The 27,261-nt window shown below is 42.5% G+C and overlaps 1 protein-coding gene across 2 annotated transcripts in view; it reads left to right on the top strand.

Moving 5' to 3' along the window:
- FLT3 (fms related receptor tyrosine kinase 3) overlaps window positions 1-27,261 on the top strand; it is a 121,319-nt gene that overhangs the window by 84,233 nt on the left and 9,825 nt on the right. For both annotated transcript variants that reach the window (XM_075592184.1, XM_075592185.1), the window contains exons 13-22: window positions 3,016-3,128; window positions 3,236-3,368; window positions 3,458-3,562; window positions 11,524-11,634; window positions 11,952-12,105; window positions 16,941-17,074; window positions 17,392-17,516; window positions 19,065-19,187; window positions 19,963-20,074; window positions 20,160-20,259. In XM_075592184.1, the coding sequence (XP_075448299.1) occupies window positions 3,016-3,128; window positions 3,236-3,368; window positions 3,458-3,562; window positions 11,524-11,634; window positions 11,952-12,105; window positions 16,941-17,074; window positions 17,392-17,516; window positions 19,065-19,187; window positions 19,963-20,074; window positions 20,160-20,259 (1,210 nt within the window). The remainder of the gene's footprint in view (window positions 1-3,015; window positions 3,129-3,235; window positions 3,369-3,457; window positions 3,563-11,523; window positions 11,635-11,951; window positions 12,106-16,940; window positions 17,075-17,391; window positions 17,517-19,064; window positions 19,188-19,962; window positions 20,075-20,159; window positions 20,260-27,261) is intronic.

Consider the following 27,261-nt stretch of genomic DNA (forward strand, 5'->3'; position numbering starts at 1 on the left):
ACGCAAGCTATGCACAGATGCCGCGCGGACACAGGTAAACATGGGGTTAATTCACTCAACTATTCCACAGCTGCTACTCACTCCGCCCCTGCCTACCAGTACACAGTCTACCTGTGATTACTCATTGCTCACAGCCACCTGCTGCTTCTCCATTGGTTGCCTGTTCCTTATAGTCTCAGCCAGTCCTCTTGCAAACTGGCTGAGCATAAACGCTGTTCTATTGACTTGTGCGTACCTCAGTCCTTTGCTGCCCTGCCTTTGCCTTGTCTTGCTCCCTGTATTTTTATCTCATCTTGCCCCTGGACTCCTGCCTTCTCTGACCCCTGGACCACGGCTACGGATACGACTACTCTACATTCTATACCCCTGGACCCCGGCACCGCACAACGACAATCCGATGTCTCCACTCCTAGACCACGGCAAGTACCTCCACCAATCTGACTTCTCCTACCCTGACCCAGCTACACGACTACCACTCTGCACTCCGGACGTGGCCGCTCGGTTACAGTTCGGTGGCTATCAATATCCCCACCTCAGCACCGCGGTCCCGCTTTGTTTGTGGTGAGCACATGTTACAATGATACGTTAACTGAAGTTAACGTGTTAACAGGGATCTTCAAACGAGTGCTGTTTTCATCCATAATGAGACCTTGCGCTAGTGCTAACGATATGCAAAAGAGACTTTCCTGCTAACAACGCATGTCCCCAGAGCTCTGTTATAGTTAACACAGGGATTTAACGTTACATTAGTTAGTTCATTGCATAATGTGGCGTTACTCACATCAAGATCCTGAAATAGGCATTTTCCAGCGTCTGGGTGAGTGTAAGACCACAGTTAAGTATGATTTAACTATCATATTGTTATTTACAGGGCTCTTTCCTGCTCCTGTCTTCTGTTTTATTACTTCACTTAAACACTTATTCAGGGTCTGCATGGAAGTAGCGCCATCTTTGGGTAAGACAGGCTTAACGCCACGTTATTTGAAGCTAACGCAAAGCGGTGCTAACTTAACATGGCGTTAACCGTATGCTAATGAGATTACTAATGGCCGTTGGTTTCGCATATATTTAGTTTAGTGAATTCCCGTTAAACTCAGGGAAGCTAATGGATGTTACCTGTTTAGGTAACACCAAATAAGTAACCCAGATTTACCAGACTTCTTAAACCCTGACCTTACACCTGCTGTACAGACCAAAGTTTCTGAATGTCTCTCTGTGATATCATCCTGGATTTATATATTTATAAATATATTTATAAAATGTTTTACCAGGAAGTAATAAATTGAGAATTACCTCTCGTTTTAAAGTATGTCCTTGGCATAGAGTTATCATGACAAATAATACATGGTTATAAATACAGTTACATAAGTGAACAGGGTATACAGTATATACAAGACATTGCATCCACATGCACATGGATGGCCCTCCGCCTACTTAAACTCATCATGTCAAAAACAGAGCTCCTCCTATTTCATCCCAGACCTGGCCCCACTAGCTCCTTCCACATTACTGTTGAAAGTTCCGTCATACACCCAGTAGCGCAACCACGCTGCCTAGGGGTCACACTCGACTCCTCTCTCACATTCTCCTCTCACATTCAAAACGTATCTAAAACCTGTCGCTTTTTCCTTCGCAATATTCCAAAGATACGCCCTTTTCTCTGTTGCTCTACTGCTAAAACTCTGACTCAGGCCCTCATTCTCTCCCGTCTTGATTACTGTAACCTCCTGCTGTCCGGCCTTCCTGCCTCTCACCTGTCTCCCCTACAATCTATCCTAAATGCTGCTGCCAGAATCACTCTACTCTTTCCTAGATCTGTCTCAGCGTCTCCCCTGCTGAAATCCCTCTCCTGGCTTCCGATCAAATCCCACATCACACACTCATTTCTCCTCCTCACGTTTAAAGCTTTACACTCTTCTGCCCCTCCTTACATCTCAGCCCTAATTTCTCGTTATGCACCATCCAGATTCTTGTGTTTCGCTCAAGGACGTCTTCTCTCTACCCCCTTTGTATCTAAAGCTCTCTCCCGCCTTAAACCTTTCTCACTGACTGCCCTGCACTTCTGGAATGCCCTGCCCCTCAATACCCGACTAGCACCCACTCTATCCACCTTTAAGACCCACTTTAAAACACACCTGCTCCGTGGCTAATACAGTACTATACACATGATACATAAAGCTTGGCCCCTTGCAGACACATTTACCAGAATGCCCTCCTACTGTCTCTGTACGTTCTTCCTACCTACCAATTAGACTGTAAGCTCTTCGGAGCAGGGACTCCTCTTCCTAAATGTTAATTTTTATGTCTGAAGCATTTATTCCCATGATCTGTTATTTGTATTATTTGTTATTTATATGATTGTCATGTGTATTACTACTGTGAAGCGCTGTGTATATTAATGGCTCTATATAAATATAGACATACATACTTCTGAGGATCTACTCCTAAGAGAATGAAGCTGGACTTCAAAAAAAATAAGAAACGATTATATCCAAGGCAAATGATCAATGTATTTGTTATTACATATTTAAATTGAGCGTACTTAATTTTAGAAAGGATGCAATACCATTTTTCATATTATGAAAGCTGCACGTCTACTACAAATCTACATTTCATACAATCACCTCATCATCATCATGTGTCATTACTGAATGTGCTGCTAAATGGGACTTATCATTTAAAGCATCTTGTGAGGGAAGGCATTAGATATGAAGTCTTATGTATAAAGTGATTTTCTAAGCACCATTTAGTAAATCTGGCTTTAATTGGATCTAGCTTAATGAGGTCATTATCGTATAACATTTCAAATTTGGTGATCTGCTGTCAACCAACAAACGGTGTCATTTTCAGCTAAACAACTTCAAACTTAGCTAAACCCCTAACTTGCACCTTTAGTAAACCCAGTAGAAGACAAATCACCTTATACAGTACTATAGCATCTCTGACGCAGTTTGTCATTTACCACAACATAAACTCAAACCTGTTATTTATTAGACCTGTCTTTGTTCTTTGCAGATGTGAAGTCCATTCAACAAGTGCAAAATAACTTTATTTTCCCTATTGCAACTGGATGTTGTGCCCTGTGTATTGTATTGTTAATTGCACTGGTTTTTAACAAGTACAAAAAGGTAACAACTAATTCTTTCAAAAATATATTTGTTTATGAGGAAGGTTTTTGAGGTATATATTTTTTGCGCTTCAATCTGTTGTTTTTTTTTTTTTCTGTTACTGAAAGCAATACAGATACGAGAGCCAGCTACAAATGATACAATACATTGGCCCTTCAGATAACGAATACATATACATTGATTTCAGTGTTTTGGAGTATGATTTAAAATGGGAGTTTCCAACAGAAAATCTGGAGCTTGGTGAGACTTTGTCGATTGCTATGAAACCCCCATGTTTTGTAAGTCCATCATATAATGTAAAGAAACTAATTCTACTTTGTGAACTTTAGGGAAGGTTCTTGGCTCCGGTGCCTTTGGAAAAGTGCTGAATGCCACTGCGTATGGTATTAGCAAGCCCGGGGTCTCTATCCAGGTGGCTGTCAAAATGTTGAAAGGTAGGAGATCAATGCAAAGAGCATTCTATTTAAAGCGATAATTCTTCTGCATGTGCATTTTTTTTCTCTAAATACTAAACAATTTTGTTATCTCTGTATTTATTAATGCCCATGGTGCAAAAAGAAAAGCAAGCATTCACAGTCAGGATATACCCATTTTTAGAGTTGTACTATTGTAAAATTATGCCCATAGAGAAGAGTGTGAGTATCAAGTAGACTATCATTAATCTTTTTATTTTGCACTTGATAATGTTACTCCACACATATAATTTGTTAGAAGTCTTTCTCTCACTGATCATTCTGATAAACCTTTTCTACGGATGATATTATCGGAGTAGAATTAAAAAATAAAGGAGATAACTTTGGTAGTTATTACTAGGGTTGCCAGGTGTCCAGTATTGAACTGGACTGTCCTGTATTTGGACACGCTATCCAGTAAAAATGTAGATTTAATACTGGACATGTATGTGTATACCGGTATTACCTCTCTGGACATAGTGACCTGATTGGCTTGAGGGGCCGCAGGATTTTCCCGAGCAGGGAGAGAGCAGGGCTGCTTCTATGAGGCTGGACAGCTTCCTCCATCCTGATTGGTTGTTGCTGGGTAATGCAGCCAATCAGGATGAGGTGTCAGGAGCCTGGGGATGGGACCAAGGAGAGGAGGAAACACCATGGAGCTGAGAGAGGGGTGTGTGTATGTGTGTGTGTGTGTCTCAAGCGCGTCGCACCTTTCACCATTGTGTCCAGTTTTTTTGGACAAGCCACCTGGCAACCCTAGTTATTACTTAGCACAGTGCATCTGTCTGTTTCTCCTAACCTTAAATAGGAATGCAGAAATCACACGGCCTTATTGCTTATTGTTAGCACTAGTGGTACTGAGGGGGAAAGCTGAATATGTGTGAACTGTTATGAAAATGACAACACATCAAAATGAGTCATTTGAAATATATGACATTGTTTTTCCCACAAATGATCCACGTACTGTATAGTACATCTATGGTATTTCTACTAATGAAACTATGACCATCACTTACAAAATAAAGAGTGTGAAAGAGATATGCTCAAATAAATACGGTTTCTTGGCTGCAAGCCACAGTAATGTTAAAACTTGACATTTAATTCAGTCAAACTTACAATATATGAACCAGATATCACTGAAGAAATCTAAAAAGGGAGGAACATAGAGTGTCAATGCTGGTATCCAGTGGTACAATAAGGTTTATCATAAAATAAACAATAATCCAAATGATTCATGGTGCTGAGTAGTGACTGATCATCGCTAAGGTAATGAATGGGTTAAATAGCAGGCACTTCTTTGTTTTTGGTACAGGGGGTAGGTGAAGCCTGTAGTTGCCCCAAGGTGGGTGTTTAGGCCTTGCGGGAGAGTAGACATTGACCCCTTCATTACCTTAGCGGTTACAACCGCTAAGGTAATGATGGTGTTAACCCTCACGCTACCCTCCATCAAGGCCTAAACACCCACCCCGGGGCAACTACAAGCTTCACCCAACCCGTGTACCAACAACACCACACAGGAATGGGTAAAAGTGCTATTAGCCAAAGATGCTAATAGTGCTTTTCCTAAGTCAAAAAACCATGACAGTGCTATACAATAAAAATCAATACAACCTCCCCCTCTCTATTCCCCCTTCCCTCCCACCCAATACCAATACACACTGTAATGGGAAAAATTCCTATTATCCAGTGTGACGATAGCCTGTCACAGGTATTAAGATTACACAAATCACTGGGTTGAACTGAACGAGGCTTAGATATAATAAAGTATATTTATTCCTTTGGATAGGTGAACACACGAATAATACAGTAACAGACAAGAAGTACACTTACTTTGGGGTTGGGGAATGAGAAGTATGAAGCATAGCAATTCTCTCGCAATCAGGTAACAATCAGATGATATCAGAAAACCAAGGATAAAGGGTGAAAACCAGTTTATAAACCTTTTGTGCCCTATCCTTAACATTGAGTACAGTGGATTGGTTTTCAATTAACTCTAGCCACTCATTAACGTGGGAACACATTTTGACACATGCCCCCCTGCTAGTTTGTACATGCGCAGTAGAGCTCTGGGTTCTCATTTCTGTAACCCCTCCTCTGCATCAGGAATGCCAGCTAGTCTACCAGATTGGATTCCTCGCAGGATGTGCTTTGTTCTGAGGTGTGAAATGGAACACTTGAAGACTGCTCTGGTTTGAGTAATCTCCTCCCTCATGCAAACAGTGGAGGTGACAAAATCCTTTGAACCATACTTAAGTCCTAGACATTGGGTCGCCTTTCTGGCCATATGCTACCCTGGTATGCAAAGGAATTTCCTCTGGGTTTTACCCATACCTTGGAACACAGTATGAAAGATAAAACATAACATATTAAAATATCCGGTTCCGTTGGGTCCAGCAGGTCCAAACTTCCCACTTCTCAATGCTGGAACTGGGACACCCTATTGTCCAATTTGAGACTTGCTATGACCTTCGGAACCAGAGATACACAATTACACTTAAAACCGTTTCACATTTTAATACAAAAATCTCCGCTGTAAATTAAATCACGTTTTTTCACTAAATCCCCATTGAAAACAACGGGTTCCGCCGCCATAGACTTTCAATGACAAACCGCCACCGTTGGCGGCTATGGGAATCCCCGCCATAGACTTTCAACGGGGCGACGCCGCCGTTGAAGTCAATGGGGGTTTTCCGCTGTAGCCGGTCAATGGGGTTTGGCCGCCATTGGAGTCTATGGGAAAAGTCCCGAACTTTCAAGGGGGTCCATACTCCGTCGGGTTGGTCCAAGAGGGTCAAGGATGGTTCTGCAGAGATGCCGGAGCAGTGACTACAGATACCCCAAACCCTGATCCTCTGGGCCCTCCGGAACTGGAGCTATGGATTACCAAATATCAGCTTTTGACACTTAGCCGTTTTCCTGAGCCGTTTCTGCCGCCGCTATTGGAACCTATGGCACGACCCGCTCTTCTCGGTTCGACCCTTATCGGGGGTCCAGGATACGGGGACCCGATTGTGGTCGAGTGGGGGGAGGTCTAGGAACTAGGGGCAGAAAGAATTTTATTTCTAGGTACTCTAGAACTGTTTATTCCCACGCCACTTGTCGTTGAACTTGACTTGTTAAGTGATCAAAGCTCTCCTATTGAAAATGTATCCGCTTTGCAGTTAAGCGGTTTGGACGGCAGCCAGCTCGTTCCTGGAAAGCTCTTTCGAGGATTCTCCATTGAAGTCAATGGGCCCATTGACTTACAATGGGAAACCGCCGCTCTTCCTCTCGGACGCCATCTGCTGGTCTTCTCAGAAAACAGGACCCAACAGCAAGATTCACCATTGAAAACCATGGAGCTCCAATGGCGGCTTATGGGACCCTGCAAAATGGTGCCTGAAAAGGCGGGAAAATTACACAAAGGGCTATAATCACTAAACAACTATTAACCCTTGTGCTCCCGGATGGATCCTAGTGTGTGTGTGATGCAGACACTGATTAAACCAGATGTTATAATAAAACAGGGGAATACACATTTACATGTCATAACAGGGGTTAAATCACAGTTCTGGACCTCAGCCCAGTTAACCCCTTGTCTCCCTGGTGAGGTCAGGGGATGGCCAAATGGGGTGCAACCCCTTTAATACCGGGCCACCCCCTCTCTCCCTCTACACCTCCCCTTCTTAATGGGTGACCTGTGGCCCACTGGCCCTAATGGGGAGTGGGGCACTGCTGGCACCATTAATGAATTCAGTCTCAGAGGGATAGTCTTGGCGTGAAAGTCCATCAGCATTGCTGTTTTCACTGCCCTTTTTGTGTTGAATGGTAAATTCAAATTCTTGCAAAGCCAAGCTCCATCTCAGCAACTTGGCATTCTCCCCTGATACCCTCTGTAGCCAACTCAGGGGATTGTGGTCTGGGATGACCGTGAAAGCCCTCACATATACATAGGGCTGGAACTTTTTGAGTGCCCACACAATGGCCAAGCACTCCTTCTCAATGGTGGCATATGCCACCTCCCTGGGGAGCAGTTTGCGACTGAGATACACCACAGGGTGCTCATTGCCGTCGTCCCCCACCTGGCTCAACACAGCCCCAACACCAAAGTCTGAGGCATCAGTTTGTATAAGAAAATGCTTGGTATAGTTCTCTGTTGTTTTAGCGTGCCCCTTCATTGCCAGTGTGGCAATCCATGCCAATATTGGGGGCATGGTGTACCACAGTGGAAATCAATGGATGGAGGGAGTGAGGGTAGTTGCCCAGGAGAGGGTGCTTAAGCCATCCGTGTGTGTATCAGGGAGGAGAGGGTGGGGCAAACCCCTTAATTACTATAATGGTTACTAACCACTAAGGTGATTAAGGGGTTAGTGGCCAGTAGTTTGTTTTTTGATTGTAATGTTGCTGCCCACAGAGGACGAGGAGTAAGACAAGGGCAGCCTTCATCCTGTCAGGGGTAAATAGAACTTTAATTTACTTCATGCTGGCTGGGTAATGTTTTATTTTTAATGTGCAAAAGCGCTATTATCCAGATCTGGATAATAGGAATTTGTCCATTATTGTACTGCATGTGTTGGGAGGGGGGGCTTGGGGGTAGAGGGGTGGGTATTAGGGTTGTTGAACTGTAATGTTTATTGACGGTAGAGGAGGTGGGTGAATGGCCCAGGGTGGGTGGTTAGGCCTACCGGGTGGGTAGCGGGATGGGTTAACCCCTTCTTTATTATAGCAGTTATCACCACTATGGTAATGAAAGGGTTAACTCTTCCTGCAACCTTCCTGTTTATCATCCACAGACCGACGGTTTGGTAGAATGGTTTAACTACATTTTCAAGGCTGTGTTAAGACGGGTAGTTAGCCAGGATGGGAAATATTGAAACAATCTACTTTAGTGTTCTCAGTGTAACGGATGCTCGCCACAAACAGGTCGGAACCATGAGGCAGAGGTGAGGATATTAATACACCGACATGAACAAGCGTTCGGATGCGGGACTCATCATCGTTGGTAGTTGGGTCAGAATAGGAGAGAATAATACGAGTCTGTCCTGCGCTCAGGAATGCGCTCAGTAGATAAGAAGAAATAATACCTGGATCTGGGGGAGCTTAACCGGGAGATCAGTCAGGTAGTGTGTGATGTCCTGGAGATATCAGTGGTACTGCGACTGCGCTCCTATTGAACAATGACAATTCCCAATATACTTTGGCTCCGTGAGGGGACTTGGTGTAGGATAATGGAGGTAAGAAAAACTTGTCTTGCCTCCTAGTGTAGATCCTGTATATATACCAGGTCCCACTCTTGTAGAACCTGAAGCCAGCACGTCCGCAGGAAGGAACTTCTCCTCCTCCCCCCTCCGTGGTGCCGCCGAAATCGGGAAGATAACAGCGGTAGTTGTAGCAATGTTCAGGGCACTCAAACAGTATCTCGGTAGTTCACGATGGGAAAAATAAGAAAGTGGGGTACCAGTACTGTAGTACCCATGGTTATTCTAACACAAACCAGTAGAAATCGCCAAAAATACCCAGGTACATGCTGGGTACATGCTGGGTCATGTTGAAGGCAAGTTTAAGGCATTTCTACATTGACTAATGTCCCATCAGATTAACAGCGGGGGTCCCTGGCAGTCCCATTCATACTGAATGGGACTGCCAGGGACCCCTGCTGTGTTTATCCGATGGGTCATTAGTCAATGCAGAAATGCCTTAAACTTGCCTTAAACTAGCCAGGTTACACCCAGCATGTACCCAGCGTGTAACCAGGCTAGTTTAAGGCAAGCCTTAGAATACGCGTTGCCTTGTCTGTATGTGCAAAAATTAAAAAGGCTTTATTTAGAACATAGGTAAGTGGTATACGTGACAGAGGGGTCCTCCCACATTGCTACAACTACCAGGGGAGGAGAGAGCAGAGTAGTAGAATGACAAGCCGAGGTCGAAGAGTGGAGAGGTGCGGATCGTAGAGGTCACAAGTCGAGTCAAGGGTTGGAGAAGGCAGCAGAGTCGAGGCAAGGCATGCAGAAGTGCTAGCAACCAGCACACATCACGTGAGACTATGCTCAGCCAACTTCCTGGGGGAAGAGGCTGAGCATAAATAGCAGGGTGAACCAATCAGGCGCAGAGCTGCATTGTAGACAGGAATAGGACTGAAACCAATCAGGTGACCGGAGCTTAACGGGGGTGGGGCATGCGACAGATCCTCACACTCAGTCAGGGAAGTACCAAATGCTTCAACTGGATTTGCCACATCTGAGTTGCTTATTGCTGGAAGTCAAAGGGTATTCAAACAAAACAGAAATAATAAAGAATCTAAACTCAAGCCCCAACCTCTCCTTTCCAAATAGTATTATTCAATAATAAATTTCAAGATACAGTACATCGTTTACATTTTTTTATTTCAAATGGTAGAAAAAATATATAAAAATTGCTTACGTTATAATATACAATAACACAATTCTGATACCACTAAAACAATAACATTTTGTAGGTACTATAGTGCCAACGAGTATTCTAAAACAAATCTGGGGCAATCACCAACAAGACCCAGGTACATGCTGGGTACATGCTGGGTACATGCTGCAACATTTCAGTGACATTTCTGCAGACAGACTAATGGCCCATCGGATTAACAGCGGGGGTCCCGGGCAGTCCCATTCAAACTGAATGGGACTGCCTGAGACCCCTGCTGTGTTAATCCGATGGGCCATTAGTCGCTGCAGAAATGTCACTGAAATGTTTACAGCATGTACCCAGCATGTACCTGGATCTTGTTGGTGATAGCCCCAGATTTTCCACGGCAAGTTTAAGGCAAGTTTTAGAATACTCGTCGGCGCACCTGTATAACCCTTTTGCTTAGCTTAGATGCACTTTAGAACAAGTAGTCCGCCATATATATAATCTGAATATGTTTTAGTCCACTGACTCTAGCATTCTGTATTGGTGAAAGAGAATTAGGTAAGGAGTTAGATCCAACTGAATGGTCAGAAGTTTGGGAGTCGGTGGCTAAATTCTCCATATGCACTACAATTCAAGGTCTTATCTATGTTGGAGATGTTGCAGACAAGTCAGCTCTAGTACGCACATTTGGTGGTCTTGTCTCTACCTGACATTTTTGTGGGGAAAATATTTAAACTAATTAAAGATTTGACTGAGATCTGTATTGTACCTGGTCTGTAATCATTGGTATGCCAATATTAGACATGAATAAATATACAGCTAAACTTATTTCACATCATTTTTGTGACTACAAGATGTGTAATAGCAAGATTTTGGAGGTGAGCTGGGATCCTCTCCATAACCCACGTGAAAAATCTAATTTAGGACAAAGCCTTAATGGAGAAATGAATGGTATTTTCCATCTACTGTGTATGAGAGGGTTTGGTCTCCCTGGACCCAACGTCAAGATCAATACTCTAGTCTCCTTGTATTGATCTTGGATTCTTTTAAACATAGTGTGAATAGGTCTGTACTACTCAAGCACTGTAAATAACTTATCCTAATATTCCCTTTTTAACATCTCCCTTTTTTGTTTTTCATGGCGCCGAATACATCACCTGCTATTGTCCAATACTGAAAATATTGTGTCAGAATAAATTGTACTGGGCACATCTGCATATATTCCTTTGATTTACAATTTCATGTTATTATTATTTTTATAGAATTTATTGTTGTCGACATGTATACCCTTTTCTCCCCTTTCCTTCTTTTCTTCCCAGTTTATTTGTTTGAAGAGAGTAAAAAAAAAAAAAAAGACCCACGTATCTTCTAGAGCCATTCCATTTTAAGTAAATAGTAACTTTAGAATACACATTTTTGGAGATGTAGCCTTCTGTCACATTACTACATTACTTTGGATGACATGCAGGAGAATTATAAAATAGAATCAGTTCCATTGCATGCTTATTACAGACACAAGACTGGACTCGCTGGTGCTTTGGTGGAATAATTATTGAACTCCTTTATGTTTGTTTTCACAGAAAAACCTGATGTTTCAGAAAAAGATGCATTGATGTCAGAACTAAAGATGATGACTCAGATTGGACACCATGAAAATATAGTGAATTTGTTAGGAGCATGCACTTTGTCAGGTAATTGAGTTGCACTCCATGTCTAAAGGACAGCAGCACTACAGTAATTGAGTAGCTCTGCTGTATTTAAAGATGAGGACATGTGACCACACTAATAATACATTGGGATTTATTTTTAAAAACCTATATTATAAACGCCAGAGGTACTGTATGCATCAATATTAGGTCATACGTTTGGGATTGTGGATGATGGTATTTTTACTTTCCAGAAAATAAGGCATGTCCTGAACAAATTATTTGGCACATCAAATGTGTAACTTTGAGGTTACTGCTTTGCAGTCTAATTTTCTTTTTTTCTATTTTACCCCTTACAATAGGACCTATTTATCTAATCTTTGAATATTGTTGTCATGGTGACCTTCTCAATTACTTGCGGAGCAAAAGAGAAACATTTCATAGAACATGGACAGATGTGGTCATGGACAACAACTTCTCTTTTTATCACAATTTTCACCAAGATCAAAAATCCAGGTAATATAAATTGCATTCAAACTGTTATGTCATCAATCAATCAGTTCCTGTAATACCTCCAATGTCTTTGCAATGAATTGAAAGCCTTTGACAATGAGTACATTTTTAGTATTACATTCCCTAGATGTCCCAACTGTCATACATAGGTGTAATGCTACAAGTCAAACCAGCATTTGGGTTGCAATTGCAAATCTTTCATAATCGTCGTCAAACTCACTGACATCAAGGTAATGATCTTGACCTATATTTATGAAAAATTGTTATCTTTCTGATTTCTCATTCTCACCTTTCTTACTATCTAGCCACCTCATTTTTTTCTCCCAATTCTCACAGCACCGCCATCTAAATCCCTGTGTACACAAAAGCCTACACAACAACCTACACAACCTTCATGGTCGTCTGCTCCTCCCAGCATATCAGCTTTGATCTGTCATTATGTCCCTGCTTGTCTCCTCTCTCCTCATTTCTCTCTCCTTTCCACTTATTCCACCTCTACTGCTCTGTCTCATCTTAAACCTTTTTCCCTCACTGCCCTTTACCTGTGGAACTCTCTCAAACTTGGTACTGTATATGCCAAGCACCTTCTCTCTATGAATGGATATCAGCTCCAGAGACCCCAGGCATCAATCCGATGCAGAAAAAAAGCATTTTTTTTTGCAAGTCCTGTATCGCCGCCTCTCAGCAGCTTCTCACCAGCCTCACGCCAACTTTTCTTGGCGTGAGGAATTTGAGAGAAACTCTCCATTCTAGTGCCGCGATTAGCCTCGTTAACCTAATCGAAGCTACTAGAATTGCACGAGTTTCAGATCCTGCCTATAAGTGGCTTATTGCCGCTCACCCGGTGATCTTTTTTTGACGGCTGAGAAATTTGGTGATTCATTCCTTTATCGCCCACTTATAGAGGCTTACAGAATCGCAGTTGGCATTTTGGCTGATAAGTGCTCGAAAAGTGGCTTATGAACGCTTATAGCATAGGCCCCTTAGTCCCTGTATTAACTTTAATGCCCTTTTGTGGATATTCACTCATTTGCATATAATTTACATGTCATTATCGCTATAGGCTGTCACAGTTAGCTCTTCACTGATGAAAATATTACTTAAAGTTACGGTATTGACCTATACATATATGTGGTTAGGCTTAATGTGACATTGTGTTAGGTTAATGTGATGTTAACTAACAACAGAGCTTTGTGGGCCACAGAGGGTTGTTCATTAAACTGCAATATTACCAATCGGGGCAAGTATCGCACAGAAACTCCCATTGAAGTGTAACACCTCCTTGTCCGGCTCTTAATAAGCAGGGTCACATATAAGTGAGGTAGTGACATAGATTGGTGTAGACTCTCATACAGATGCAGCATTATGGTCGGACGCATTCGCCTCACGTAATCCGCTGCGGTCATGGTTTTTTTTCCATCTGTGTGTGCGAAATCCCAGCGGCCAGACTTAATGGCCCAACGGGATAAACACAGCGGGGGTCCCTGCATCTGAATGGGACTTGTGCTGTGTGTGAATCCTACCGGGCTGCACTTGTCATAACAGACGCGCAGTAAGAATGAAACTGAATCACAGAACAACACAATATTTAAGCAGGGGACTCCAGAGCTGAACCGCATTCATTTCAGCTCCAGGGACTCCCTGCTTCCCGAGTTACAGGCCCCAGTATGGGGTGCCGGTATCTCCGCCATGTTTAAATTCTCTCACGTTACGGCCCACGTGACCAGAACATTTAAACAATGCATAGAGATACCGGCACCCCATACCATGGCCTTTAACTCAGGAAGCAGGGGGTCCCTGAGGCTGAAATTAAGGTGGTTGAGCTCTGGAGCCCCCTGCTTCAATACTTTGTTATTAAAATAAAAGCAGCTTAATTACCTTAGCAGCTAGGAATGAAAGGGTTAAGCCAGAGTATCTGGTGTATTGGGGGTAGAGGGGATGGGTGAAGGGGGTATTTGCCCCAGGATGGGTGGTTAGGCCTACCGGGAAAGTTGCGGGAGGGGTTAACCCCTTCATTACCTTAGCAGTAGTAACCGCTAAGGTAATGAATGGGCTAACCCCTCCCAGTACCCACCAGAGAGGGCTAACTACCCACCCAGGGCATCTACCCCCTTCACCCACCCCCCAACCCCCAATAAACATTAAAATACAATACAAACACCAATACACTAATTGATTGGCATTGTGGTTACCTATGCCCTCAATGGGAGCAGAAATAACCCCAATGGCAAAGAATGGGCACCCTACTACCCACCCGCTCTATCCCCAAACCCCTTCCCCCTTAACAAATACAGTACAGTAATGGGCAAAATCCGTATTATCCAGATCTGGATAATAGCGTATTTGCCAATTATTTTTTATGCGCTATTATCCAAATCTGGATAACATAACCAAAACAGTACCCAGCCTGCATATAGTAAATACAAGTTGTACTTACCTCTGCCAGGGTGAAGGCCGTCCTCATCATCTTCAGTGGCCCTAATAACATCTTTTGGATTTAATTATCACCTCTATGCTGACGACACACAAATATACTTTTCAACACCCGACCTTACACCTGCTGTACAAACCAAAGTTTCTGAATGTCTCTCTGCTATATCATCCTGGATCCTCCGCCGCTTTAAACTCAACAAGGCTAAAACAGAGCTCCTCATACTTCCTCCCAAACCTGGCCCTACTACCTCCTTCCACATTACTGTTGGAACTATGATCATTCACCCAGTAGCCCAAGCACGCTGCCTAGGGGTCACACTCGACTCCTCTCTCACATTCGCCCCTCAAATTCAAAACATTTCTAAAACCTGTCGCTTTTTCCTCCGCAATATAACAAAGATACGCCCTTTCCTCTGTGGCTCGACTGATAAAACTCTGACTCATGCCCTCATTCTCTCCTGTCTTGACTACTGTAACCTCCTGCTGTCTGTCCTTCCTGCCTCTCACCTGTCTCCCCTACAATCTATCCTAAACGCTACTGCCAGAGTCACGCTACTCTTTCCTAGATGTATCTCAGCATCTCCCCTCATGAAATCCCTCTCCTGGCTTCCGATCAAATCCCGCATCTCACACTCCATTCTTCTCCTCACTTTTAAAGCTTTACACTCTGCTGCCCCTCCTTACATCTCAGCCCTAATTTCTCGTTATGCACCATCCAGACTCTTGCGTTCTTCTCAAGGATGTCTTTTTTCTACCCCCTTTGTATCTAAAGCCCTCTCCCGCCTTAAACCTTTTTCACTGACTGCCCCACACCTCTGGAATGCCCTTCCCCTCAGTACCCGACTAGCACTCTTTCTATCCACTTTTAAGACCCAACTTAAGACACACAATATGGTCATGGATTGCCACAATGGCAATGAATGGGTAACCTCTTTCCCGAGGTGTTAGCATCCATGCTGGCTGATTCTGTAAGCTGTTTAAAAAGGGCCCCAGGGACATTGTGTCACAGAAAAGATTATTTTATTGACACAAGACAATGCTTACATAATTCTTCCCTGGGTGCCAGGCAGCTTCCCAGGGAGGTACACAGACCATGTAAATCGACAAGATACAGACATCCTTAACCAATAGGACCTACCTTTAGCAGGTGTTAGTTCCAGCAAGAACTAAGGAGGGGCTGGTCACCTGACATGGACTACTCTGGCAACATATCTGGTTACCTGAAATATGTTACATGAAATAAGATACATACAATTAGTTACATTTAGCCAGGGGCCTCTCCTAGACATTAACCTGTTAATGCCCTATTAACCCATTCTATGGACAATAGTAATCCCATTAAAGGGGTTTTCCGAAGTCAATGGGATCTTTGTGCAATATTGCCTTAATACGCACAATCACAGTTGAATTCATGAAAAAAGGGGAATACATTTTTCTACGGCTATATTTGTAATAAAATTTTGTAGATTTCATTATATACCTGAGAAATATATGTGGGTGTGTTTTTCTTTTCCTTTTTTTCATTAGTGTGTTACCTTATTAGAACTACTGGTGTCCCGTATTTATTTGACTTTATGTATCCGGTTTAAGGGCACTATATTCTACTGTATTTGCGATTTACTTAAGCGGTTAAGGTTATGTTGGCAATTTAATAAACAACCCCCATAGGGTAGTTTTGGGTAGGAATGTGGTATTGTACCAATTGTAGTATATCTGTTGTACCATAATTATTAAATGATATAACGTTAACAGTGAAAACCTCTCTATTATTGACAAATCAAACTCAAAGCACAAACTCAAAGCACTCTTACATACAGATGCAGCAGCCGTTATCCGAACATTTCACTGAGCCGTTTTCGTGAACTCTGCTGTATTCCACGTTGCATTCACTCGTTATTCTTCCATGACCGCTGCCGTGAATGCGCACCAGCACTAGTAAAAACACTAGTAAACACGCATCTTTATGCGGGAAAGTTTGAAGAAATCATGCGGTACGACCTGGGTATGCCCAGGAATACAAATCATGAAATGTTCGGATAAAGGTCGCTGCATCTATACATACTGTATAAAGCTGTATGTATTGGTTTGCCGAAAAAAATAGCCCCATTAGCAGCAGAATTTCTATACTTAACGATGTGCGGTTGGTTTTCTCTATGTTAAAAGCTAAGTTAACATTGTCGGCCTAGAAAATATTATAAAACTCCCCCCAAAAAATCTAAATAGTTTCAGAAGCTAAAAGACAGAACACTAAATTATGGACAAATTATATGTTATAACCAAAATGCTTAATATTGATTCACATAAACTTTGCATGTAATGATTTTTAAATATAAATCTTACTTTCCTCATATTATCTTGGCATTATATTCTTGGTTCATTTACTATTCCCTTCATATTTTTTTCAGTGTCAGAGCTGGAATTTCAGCAAGCAATGGGTCCAATACAACAATAAGCAGAACACAGGAGTTTGAACAAACTCGACAAGGACAGGAAGTAACTTTGTCTTCCGGACACAGTGAAATTCTGCAGCATGACATGGGTAAGAAATACATAAATCTAAGACCGCAACTTATCATTAAGTCTATTGTCTTATTTAATCATGCGGAAATTTTTTTTCTTAAGAGATACTTTCTAATCCGTTTGTGTTTTAATTTGGTTAGTCAATTTTGTAAAAAATAAATAAATATATATATATATATATATATATATATATATATATATGTGTGTGATTGTACAGTATTAAAGCTGTGATTTATACTTTTATTTAACAATAATAAAAGAATATGATGTCATATCTTTTTTTCTTTTCCAAACGACCCCGCAAACTAAACACAGTTTGTCTTTTTCCTCCTTAAGAAATGAAATATGAAAACACAAGAAGTTATGATGATGAAGAAGATCTAAATGTTCTCACGTTTGAAGATCTGCTCTGTTTTTCATATCAAGTTGCAAAGGGAATGGAATTCCTGGAATCGAAATTGGTAACTTTGTTCTACTGCGTCTGTTTCATGACAAAAAAAAGAGCTTCAGAGCAAATTACGTATTGGAAATAGCAGTTGTGAACCATATATTGGTTTAGAGCAGGGGTTCTCAACTCCAGTCCTCAAGACCCCCCAAAAGGCCAGGTTTTCAGGATATCCCAACTTCAACACAGGTGCGTCAGTCTTTGACTTCGCCTCTGATTGAGCCACCTGTGCTGAAGCTGGGATATCCTGAAAGCCTGACCTGCTTGCGGGGTGGGTTGAGGACTGGAGTTGAGCAGCCCTGGTTTAGAGGCCTGTGTATCCTGTAAAATCAGTCACCGCTCTGCTTGTTACGGTGCAGCTAAAAATGGATGTCCCTTGTGCTTGCACTGTCATTAAGCATTTGTTATGAAGGCAATGAGAAGGCCATTAGCTGTAACAGTGAAGACTCTTCTTAACATAGACTCCATTACCTCAGTGTTTACAGTTAAGTCTTTTGCTCTCCTACTTGTACTCTATATCTATATTATATTCACACATTTAAAATGATATGTGTGATTGCATTTTAAAGCACTGCATACATAGTGTTGTTATTAAATAAAATAAAATAAAAGGAGTGGCTGGAAGTAAGGCTGCGGCCCAGCTGGCGCTGACCGCGCTCATGCTTGAGAACGGCGACATCACCAGCTCTCCAAGAATGAGCGCTGGGTGTCTTCGCTATTTCGGAAGCGCGCACGGGGGGCAATGAGCAAATTGAGCGGGCTCAAAAGTTTAAAAAATGTGTTTACCCAAGTGCCAAGCGGGGGTGAGCATGTGTGTCCGCACATGAGCACACGCACAGCATGAGCGTGGATGAGATGATCCACATTCAGTAAGGTAAGCGCGCCAAGCGCGCTCAGTGCCAGCGGGGATTCAGCCTAAGAGTGACAAAAAAAAAAGAAGGGAAAGTAGGAATTTGCAACTACAGTAGTTTATCCAACAAAGCTATTTCCATATATTAAAGAAAATGTGTAGGTAGTGATGATGAGCCTTTTATTAAGCAGTTACACGGCGTAAAACATGGACTGGTGCTGTAAGACACCTTCAATTGAATGGGTCATAAGGTGTTTCTTATGGAATAGCACTACTTGGCAATAGCAAATATCGTCCAATATCTAGATTTTCAGCCTTTCCCGAGGGCTACTGTACAGTGAAGGCATCTTATATTTTGAAATGTATTGATCTTGGTTTATACCTCTGATGCAGATCTCTTGGGAGCAGAGGTTAAAGGTACGTAAACTTGGCAAATATAATTGATGTAAAAAGGCAACATTTCTGCACCAGTTATAGACTCAAATTTTCATAAATTGTATTAAAATATTGTGCTAAAGCTTCCCCAAATGCCTCATATCTATTCCCAATAATGCTCCACAGACAGTAAAGAAAAATGGATACAGCTCTCGGATACATTAATACAAAGTGAGGCAGAGTCAAAATGATTCAATTTCTATCATTTCTGGAGCAGTATTCCAGTTTGCAACTCTTGATACAAAATGTTATTTGATAACCAGCGCTTTTCTCTTGTAGTGCATCCACAGAGACCTTGCTGCCAGAAATATACTGGTGACCCATGGAAAAATGGCCAAGATATGTGACTTTGGACTTGCCAGAGATGTCATAAATGATACAAACTATGTTGTTAAAGGCAATGCAAGTGACATTTTTATTTATCTGTTCTGTTGTTTTCTATTTTCTTATCTTTCATTAAACTTTATATGATGGTAAAAGTAGACCTACAGTTTTCCATGTCAAAGGGCCTGAATACATAAGTGTAGGCTACACACTTTTTAAAATATAAAAATCACAACTGTACAACGTGTACAACTGGAGCTGAATCTACTGTATAATACTGGATCAAAATAAAATCTAATATATACTCATTTAAAAATTCTTATTTTCTTCCCTGGAATTGAGAAGCAACCATGGTACCCTGGATTCATGACATCATTTGTGACACTACAAACATGCACTAAATTGATATTCAGAAGGTTTAGCAAAGATTCCCAAAGCACTTAATTCTTACATTGACATACATTACAACCATAGTTGCCTCCTGACTCCTAAAAGATAATACAGATATCTGAAACATTGTGTATTTCATTTTATATAATGACTTTAGCATACACCTGTTCATTAAGCAACTTGAGGCTACGTTTTGAAAATTATGTTTGAAAAGTTTTGCTATGGTATGCACACACGGTATCAAACAGAAACATGAATAAAATTGCTACTAAATTAAATTTAACTTGGACGGTTGGGTGTAACGAATTGTACTTACTCCTGGCAATAAATGTCCAGGGTTTATCTAACATCTAGAACAATGGATATAGATACATTGTAGTTTTACTCTATAAAGTACAAATTCTATTTAAACATTACACAAACATGATGCATCACTAACTCTGTATTTTTATACTTTATGTAGGCTCGTCTACCAGTAAAATGGATGGCTCCTGAAAGCATATTTGAAGGGATATATACCATTAAAAGTGATGTGTGGTCATATGGGATATTACTTTGGGAGATCTTTTCTCTTGGTAGAGTATATCAAAAATTATATTACAATAATACTTGGATTTTCTGTGCCTACATTTTGTAATTCTGCCATCATTTTCCTATTAGGTGTAAATCCATATCCCGGCATGCAAGTGGATGCAAACTTTTACAAGCTTCTACAAAGTGGATTTAAAATGGACCAGCCTTTCTATGCCACAGATGAAATGTGAGTGTGTATGAACTGGCTCTGAATGTTTATTTTTTTACTGTTATAAATCCATACTAATGTCCTTCAGTATCTGCCGCTAGCTAAATACATTTCACACTTAATTTCTACTGGGAGTAAGTGGATTATTTAATTCTTCGGGTTAGGTTCTCTAATGGTCAATTCTATAAGGCTTTTGAAATATACTTTTTATTGCAGCCATGTGTTGACAATATTTTTACCCTGTTAAATCGGAAATAACATTGCATTTCTATTTTTTAAATAACACTCAATATTTTGGCTGGTTTAAAGAGCTTCAGTGACTCTCCCTGTCAGGTCGGGAGTCATCACGCCGCGGTGAGGGGTATCGCACCCTGATCTGGTGGTAACTGCTATTCAAGTCAATGGCAGATAGTGCCGGTTCGGGGTGTGATGTCACCCATCGTCACTTCATGAATCCTAGACATAAGATGGAAAATGGGCATAAACACAAAGGGGCCTATGCAGAGAGCAGCGAATTTTCGAAATTCGCCATTTTTTGGAGATAATCGCGCAGAAAACAGCAGAAAATGGAGATTTCCGAAAAACGCGCCAATTTTTCATTTCTATTTGTAAAACTCGCCTCGCGGCTGGCGAGAACCGCAATCTCGCCAGTTTAAAATATATCCGTATGCAGAGAGGCGCGAACGGCATCTAGCGGCTGTTCGCGCCAATAAAATGGCGCGATTGTCTCCGTTTTGCCGCGCCAAAAAAAACTGGCGCTCGCGGCCATTGCAAAGGGAAAAAAAAAGGCGCGAATTTGTTTTTACATGTTTCCGAAGCGCGCATCTCGCCAATTTAAACTCGCCAGACGCATCCATGTTAAACATAGCAGAATTCGCACTTTTCTGCATATGGAGATTAAAACTCTCCAAAAAAGCTCCTTTTTATGAAATTCGCCATTTTTAAAATTCGCTGCTCTCTGCATAGGCCCCAAAGTCTGCTATCTGCAACTTTTACAAGATCCAAAATTAATTCCTCTCATGGTCTTGTTTAGATTCTAAATCAACTATAGCCTGACATTCACAATGTAACTTTTAGCCACGGCATGGGAAGCCTGCAATGTGCTGTTATTTCCTCCAGTACACAAGTAGGAGGTCACAGCGCTCCCAATGCGCAATTTCTTCAAGGCATCAAAACTTCTTTATTCATTGCATACAAAAATAGTAAAAGCAATAGCTTAAAATCATGAAGACACAGCAATTGAACCGGATGCTGTAACGCTCACGCTGCCCACAAACAAGACAAGACCCCGGCACTGAGGTGGGAAGGTATAACACCACACACCCGCAGCAGCGGAGGTCTGCCCGGAAGGCGGATCGTTTAGCGTAGCCGGGTCTGGGTTGGAGAGTGTAGGAGATGCGGTAGGCTGCGGTCCCAGTCACTGCCACAGCGCACGGCTCGGGGTGCGCTGTGCTATCAAGCCCCGCCCCCCCAGTCCGGCCGGTCCCAGTCCCTACCTTGGCCATGCCCCCGCAAACCCACAACCACGCCCCCTCCCGTCGCAAACCTACCCTCTCCCCCCAGACCGCAGATCGCGGTGTAGCGCTGTGCACGCGCCGCCCCCCGCTGGGCGCGCGTGCCACAGTGAAGACTGGGGCCTTATACTTGCCGAGTTCCGGGATTGGAGAAGACAGGATAGTAGGGTTCCGTAAGCCATGGTCTGGGATTGGAGAGAGCAGCGTAGTCCGAGTCTGTATGTCGTGTTCAAGGGTAGGAGAGATCGCCGTAGTCGAGGGTATGCCAAAGTCCAAAATACAGACGGGTCCACAAAAAAGCCGAGCCGGTACACAAGAGGTTAACTGCAAAGGAGAGAGCACTGCACAAACGAAGTGAGCTTCACGAGGCTACATAGGATTATGCTGAGCAAAGCATAGGAGGAAGCAGGAAGTATTTAAAGGCAGGACAGGCCAATGGGGAGGGGGCGGAGCGGAGGCGCGAAAGCAGCTGAGCTGGGATAGGCTGCTGGCAACAAGGCAGGGAAGAGAGACTTGCCACGCAGCTGGGGATCATCGCACATCATCGCGTGTGCACACCGCGTGGGAGAGACGTGCGATGCGTGCGGGAGGCAGGACCAGGTTCCGTGAGGCAGCTAGAAGAGCTGTGGGTGCACGCGCGCTCTGTAATTAGAGCGGGGGAGCGCTCATGGGCAGGAACAGTGGCCGCGGACGCAGCAGGTAAGGAGGGAACACACCGCAAAGGACGTGTTCCCCGATTCCTTACAGATGCATAGTACCTGGACTAGTGCCTCAGGCCAATGTGGCCCTTCTAATGGTCACAGACACGAATCCTCTGTCGCCATTTAAATTATTGACACGTGACTTTACTATAGTCACATGATGTTGTATCCAACCAGTATCAAGGTACAGCACAAAATCACAAAGGGGGCGGTAAGTACATTCAGTCTATTGCTAAGTTAATGGCCTAATATGTTCATAACACCTAGTAGTAGCAGAACTCTGTGGCAAGCATTCTGTTGCTAAGCAACAGCCAAACACAACCTAAGCAATGCATAGCCTAGTACAAGAGATAGATAATCAATATATTTATTTAAAGAAAAATCAATATAACAGTAGAAAAAAAATTATAACGTTAAACATGCAAAATCACAGCAATAAATATATACCTATATATAGATTCATATACACTTCATTATATGCAGTAATGTGACAATATGATCAATAAGGTAAGTATGTAAGGATGTAAGTAATCATCCTAACACTGTAACAAGAGAAATACGGTCAACCTCAAAGAAGTCATGTATAGAAGATCTATCCAAAAGCAATGTACAGATGCAGCGGTTGTTATTTTAAGGCATCACAGCGCCGTTTTCGTGTGCGCTGTTGTTCTCCACGCGGCATGAACGCGGCATGAACGCGGCCAATCGCCCCAGGCACACGTGTTTATCGCGGCTGCTTTGTTTGAATTTCATGGATTGTGTGTAATTATATGCAATGAAATTAATGAATTGTAATGTGTACAGTACTTTGCTACTGTGTCAATTTCAGGTGTTTAAAAGCCAGAACCCTAAAATGCCATTTTATCCACTTGCCTGCACTCGCGGTACGGTTGGAAGTAATCCCGCGCCATCACATGGGTATTCCGAGGTATAAACCGCATGATTTTGTAAGATGATGGCCGTTGCATCTGTACATGTCAAGTGTCTCAAAACATGGGCCAAACTGCCAGTCAACAGGAAAAAAACTGATGACGTCACTGGAGTCATCAATCTATAAAGCAAGTCATCTCCATTTCCAATGCAGAAGCAATAAATACATCAGTCAAATTTCATCCAGAATGAAAGGAATCTACTTGGCAAGCGAAATGAATAAAAAAGACTGTAAAAACTAGATATAGATGTATTATTAACAGACTTAGAGAAGTATATGTGTAACCTTTGTCACATTTAGACATCCCTATATGAGAATGCTACTAACAAGGCAATCTCTGTTGCACCTAATTATATCTCCAATGAAAGTCCTTAAAAAAAAGTATACAAATCTGTGTACAGGTATTTATTGCTGTAATTTTGCATGTTTAACTTTATTTGTTTTTATTTATTGTTATGTTGATTTTTCTTTGCTAATGTATATAGCCTGGGTCCCCCTGGTCGCCTGTTTGTCCCCTTACCTTTCCATAGGAGTATAGCACAGCAGGGGAACTACAAGTTTCAGCAGCCTCAAGGGGCTGCAGGGCGCGTGGCCAGGCAACCAATAGGGCTGAGAGATGTATGGCAGTTAGAATTCTGACAGTTGGGATTCTGACAGTTAAGGGGACTGTCAGTTGTAAGCAGGATAGCAACGGGATAGGTAATGTCCAGGGAAGAAATGCTCCACTGGACTAGGTCAGAACATCCCCATAGGTCCAAGCTAAACCCCATCACTAATAGCTTGTGTGCTGTAGGGATGGCCCTTAGACAGGGACGCTTCCCTTAGCAATATAGTGTTAATCAGCATATGTGCTACGGATGCACGCAGTGTGCACTGCTTGCGTCTGGGACCAGACCAGGCCATCACACCAGAGACTATCCTAAGGTGGGACCCTCCAACCGGATACCACCCCATGCGTAGGCAGATTTTCGGTGGCCAGACTGATCGGTTGTTTGCTAGTACCCACCAGCACCCGGGTGCTGGAGTGCCCGGGCAGGTATATCTACAAGTGCATCAACAATACACAAGGGCAGCGCTGTCACACACTTGGGGTGGGATTGGCTATTGTGGCCTGGACACTGGGACACTGGTGCTCTTGCACTCAATTACTGTGGGGGGATATTCCACGGGTTGGTATATCTACATATATATATTGTATTGTTATATGTTATGTTGAATTGTTTCTGTTATAAGTTACTATCCAGTAAATACTGTTACATATACTCTTGTGTGCAATTAGTGAGTGTATTGTCTTGGGAAGGGTATCCCACTATGTGAGGATCCTTCCCAGGTGGAGGCGCTGTTAGTATATTCATTACAAACACCCCAAGCTCCCAACGGCAGAGGATCAGGCCTCCTGTTTTCCACTCAGGTAAAAGCAGCACACGTGGTCACCCTAGACACGGGGGGGGGGGAAGGGGGCTACTTGTATGTATTATCTGTGTCTTGTACTACTGTACGCATTGCTTAGGCTGTGTTTGATTGTTGCTAAGCAATAATTTGCTGAGCAACAGAATGCTTGCGGCAGGGTTCTGCTACTTCCAGTTGTTATGGCCATATTAGGCCAGTTACTTAGCAACAGATACACCAACTTAATGTAGTTACCGCCCCCTCATCCCCCCCCCCCCCCTTTGTGATGCTGGGCTTATCTTCGATGCTGGTTGGATATGATGGCATGTCATCCAACTATAGTGAAGTCATGCGTCAATAGTTTAAACAGCAGCTGTGGGTGGTCCACGTCTGTGACCGTTAGAAGTTTCATGTTGGTTTGAGGCACTAGTCCAGGTACTATGCATCGTTATTCGGTTTGATTGCTGTGTCTTCAGGTTTTTAAGCTATTGCACATATTGTGACTCTACTTGTATACTACATAACTTGGACTGCAGAGGTGGTAAGACGTCAATCAACAGACACCAACATATCTATTGGATACTGTCATGTATTGAGTGCTGTTCCCCTCTTTGTACTATGCCACGTGATATCCGCTCCAACATAGAAGTGCAAAGATTTTTTGCCTCTTACTTAGGTTTTGCAAAATGCGTGTGTAGTTCCCCTTCATTTTGTTGCTGATGCTAACAGATTCATTTACTCTATAGTAGTTCCTGCTGCGGAGAGGATAGTAAGATAGTGATAGGGTATAAACAAGGTGTTTATTTTTGTTGTTGAATCAGTGTTTTTTCTTCCCGGCGTTCTTGATAAAAATATCAGTGTTTATCAGTATTAACAATGGGGTGAAAATACACATGTAATCCTCCCTTCCCGGCATCTAGGGAGATTGCATCAATGTGTTATATATGCCTACTCCGCTGATACTATCTCATATGCACTGACCGTGACCCCAAGCAGACGCACTTACCTCCTTCTGTCTCTGTAAGTTCTCCCTAATTACCATGTAGATTGTAAGCACTTTGGGGCAGGGACTCCTTTTCCTATTGTTACTGTCATGGCTGAAGCGCTTATTCCCATTATGTGTTATATTATTATGTCACTGTGTTACTGCTGTGAAGTGCTGTGTATCTGGATGGCGCTATATAAATAAAGATATACATACATACATACATACACACAATCTTGCATCATATATACATACATATACGCACAATCTTGCATCATATACACACACACACATATACAGACACGTACACACACAATCTTGCATCATATAAACACACTTACCATAACCAGCATCATGCAAAGAGGAGCCTCAGCCAGCCCGGGAGAGGAGCTGGTGGGCTCTGCAGCGCCACATGCTGGGGGGCAGGAGCAATTTCTTCCCTGACCCCCTGGTCAGTCCGGCCCTGGACTGTTGCTGTCCGCCACTGTACCTATTCTTCCCCTGGGAGTGGGTTAAAAGTTCTGTGTCACTCTGAACCACGTATACTACAATAACCAAAGAGATGAGTGCCAGTTAATGTATCTACTTTCTTTAATTGACTACCATGGGAATTAATTAGGAAGGGCAGAAGAAAAGTGTGTGTGTACCGCGCACGCACATTTTAAGTGAAACTTCTTTGCCTTTTTGTCACTGTTTTGTCACAGAAATTGTATTTGTGATGGTGATGTTTTTAATTACAAATCAAAACACAATTTCAGTGATAAAACGCAAAGAAGTTTGACAACGCGCATGCTCGGCACACACACCCTGTTTTAGCTATTTGCACTTCTATATTTATACTAACTGTGAATTCCTGTGTCTATGTCTGTTGTGTCTGTGTGAGTGTTTCTCTGTGTGTGTGTTTCTCTGTGTGTGTCTGTGTTTGTGTGTCTCTATGTGTGTGTGTGGTGTCTCCGTGTCTCTGTGTGTTTGTGTGTCACTGGGGAACGTGTGTGTGTGTGTGTGTGTGTGTGTGTGTGTGTGTGTGTGTGTGTGTGTGTGTGTGTGTGTGTGTGTGTGTGTGTGTGTGTGTGTGTGTGTGTGTGTGTGTGTGTGTGTGAATATATTTATCAAAGTTGCACAATGTTAATAAATAATTTATTCTCACAACATGTCTTTTTTTTATTTTTTTAAATATTATATAATACACACACACACACACATATACACACACACAGGTTCCCCAGTGACACACAAACACACAGGCCACTTCAAAGTGACACACACAGTTACCCAATGACACACACACACACACACACTGACAGCTACCAAGTGACACACACACAGTGATACCCGCCTCCCAAGCGCGCTTGCTGTCTCCTCTGCCAGGACAGCAAAAAGCTCCTGGTAAAGCGAGCGGCAGCAAGCAACAGCACCAATTTCTTTACTATATCCCAGGCCTTAAACATAGGTATTGTATTAATTTTTATGCTCATTCTCAAGCAACTGCAGTAAAATTAA

This window comes from Ascaphus truei, chromosome 3, assembly GCF_040206685.1.
Source record: "Ascaphus truei isolate aAscTru1 chromosome 3, aAscTru1.hap1, whole genome shotgun sequence".
Classification (NCBI taxonomy): Eukaryota; Metazoa; Chordata; class Amphibia; order Anura; family Ascaphidae; genus Ascaphus; species Ascaphus truei.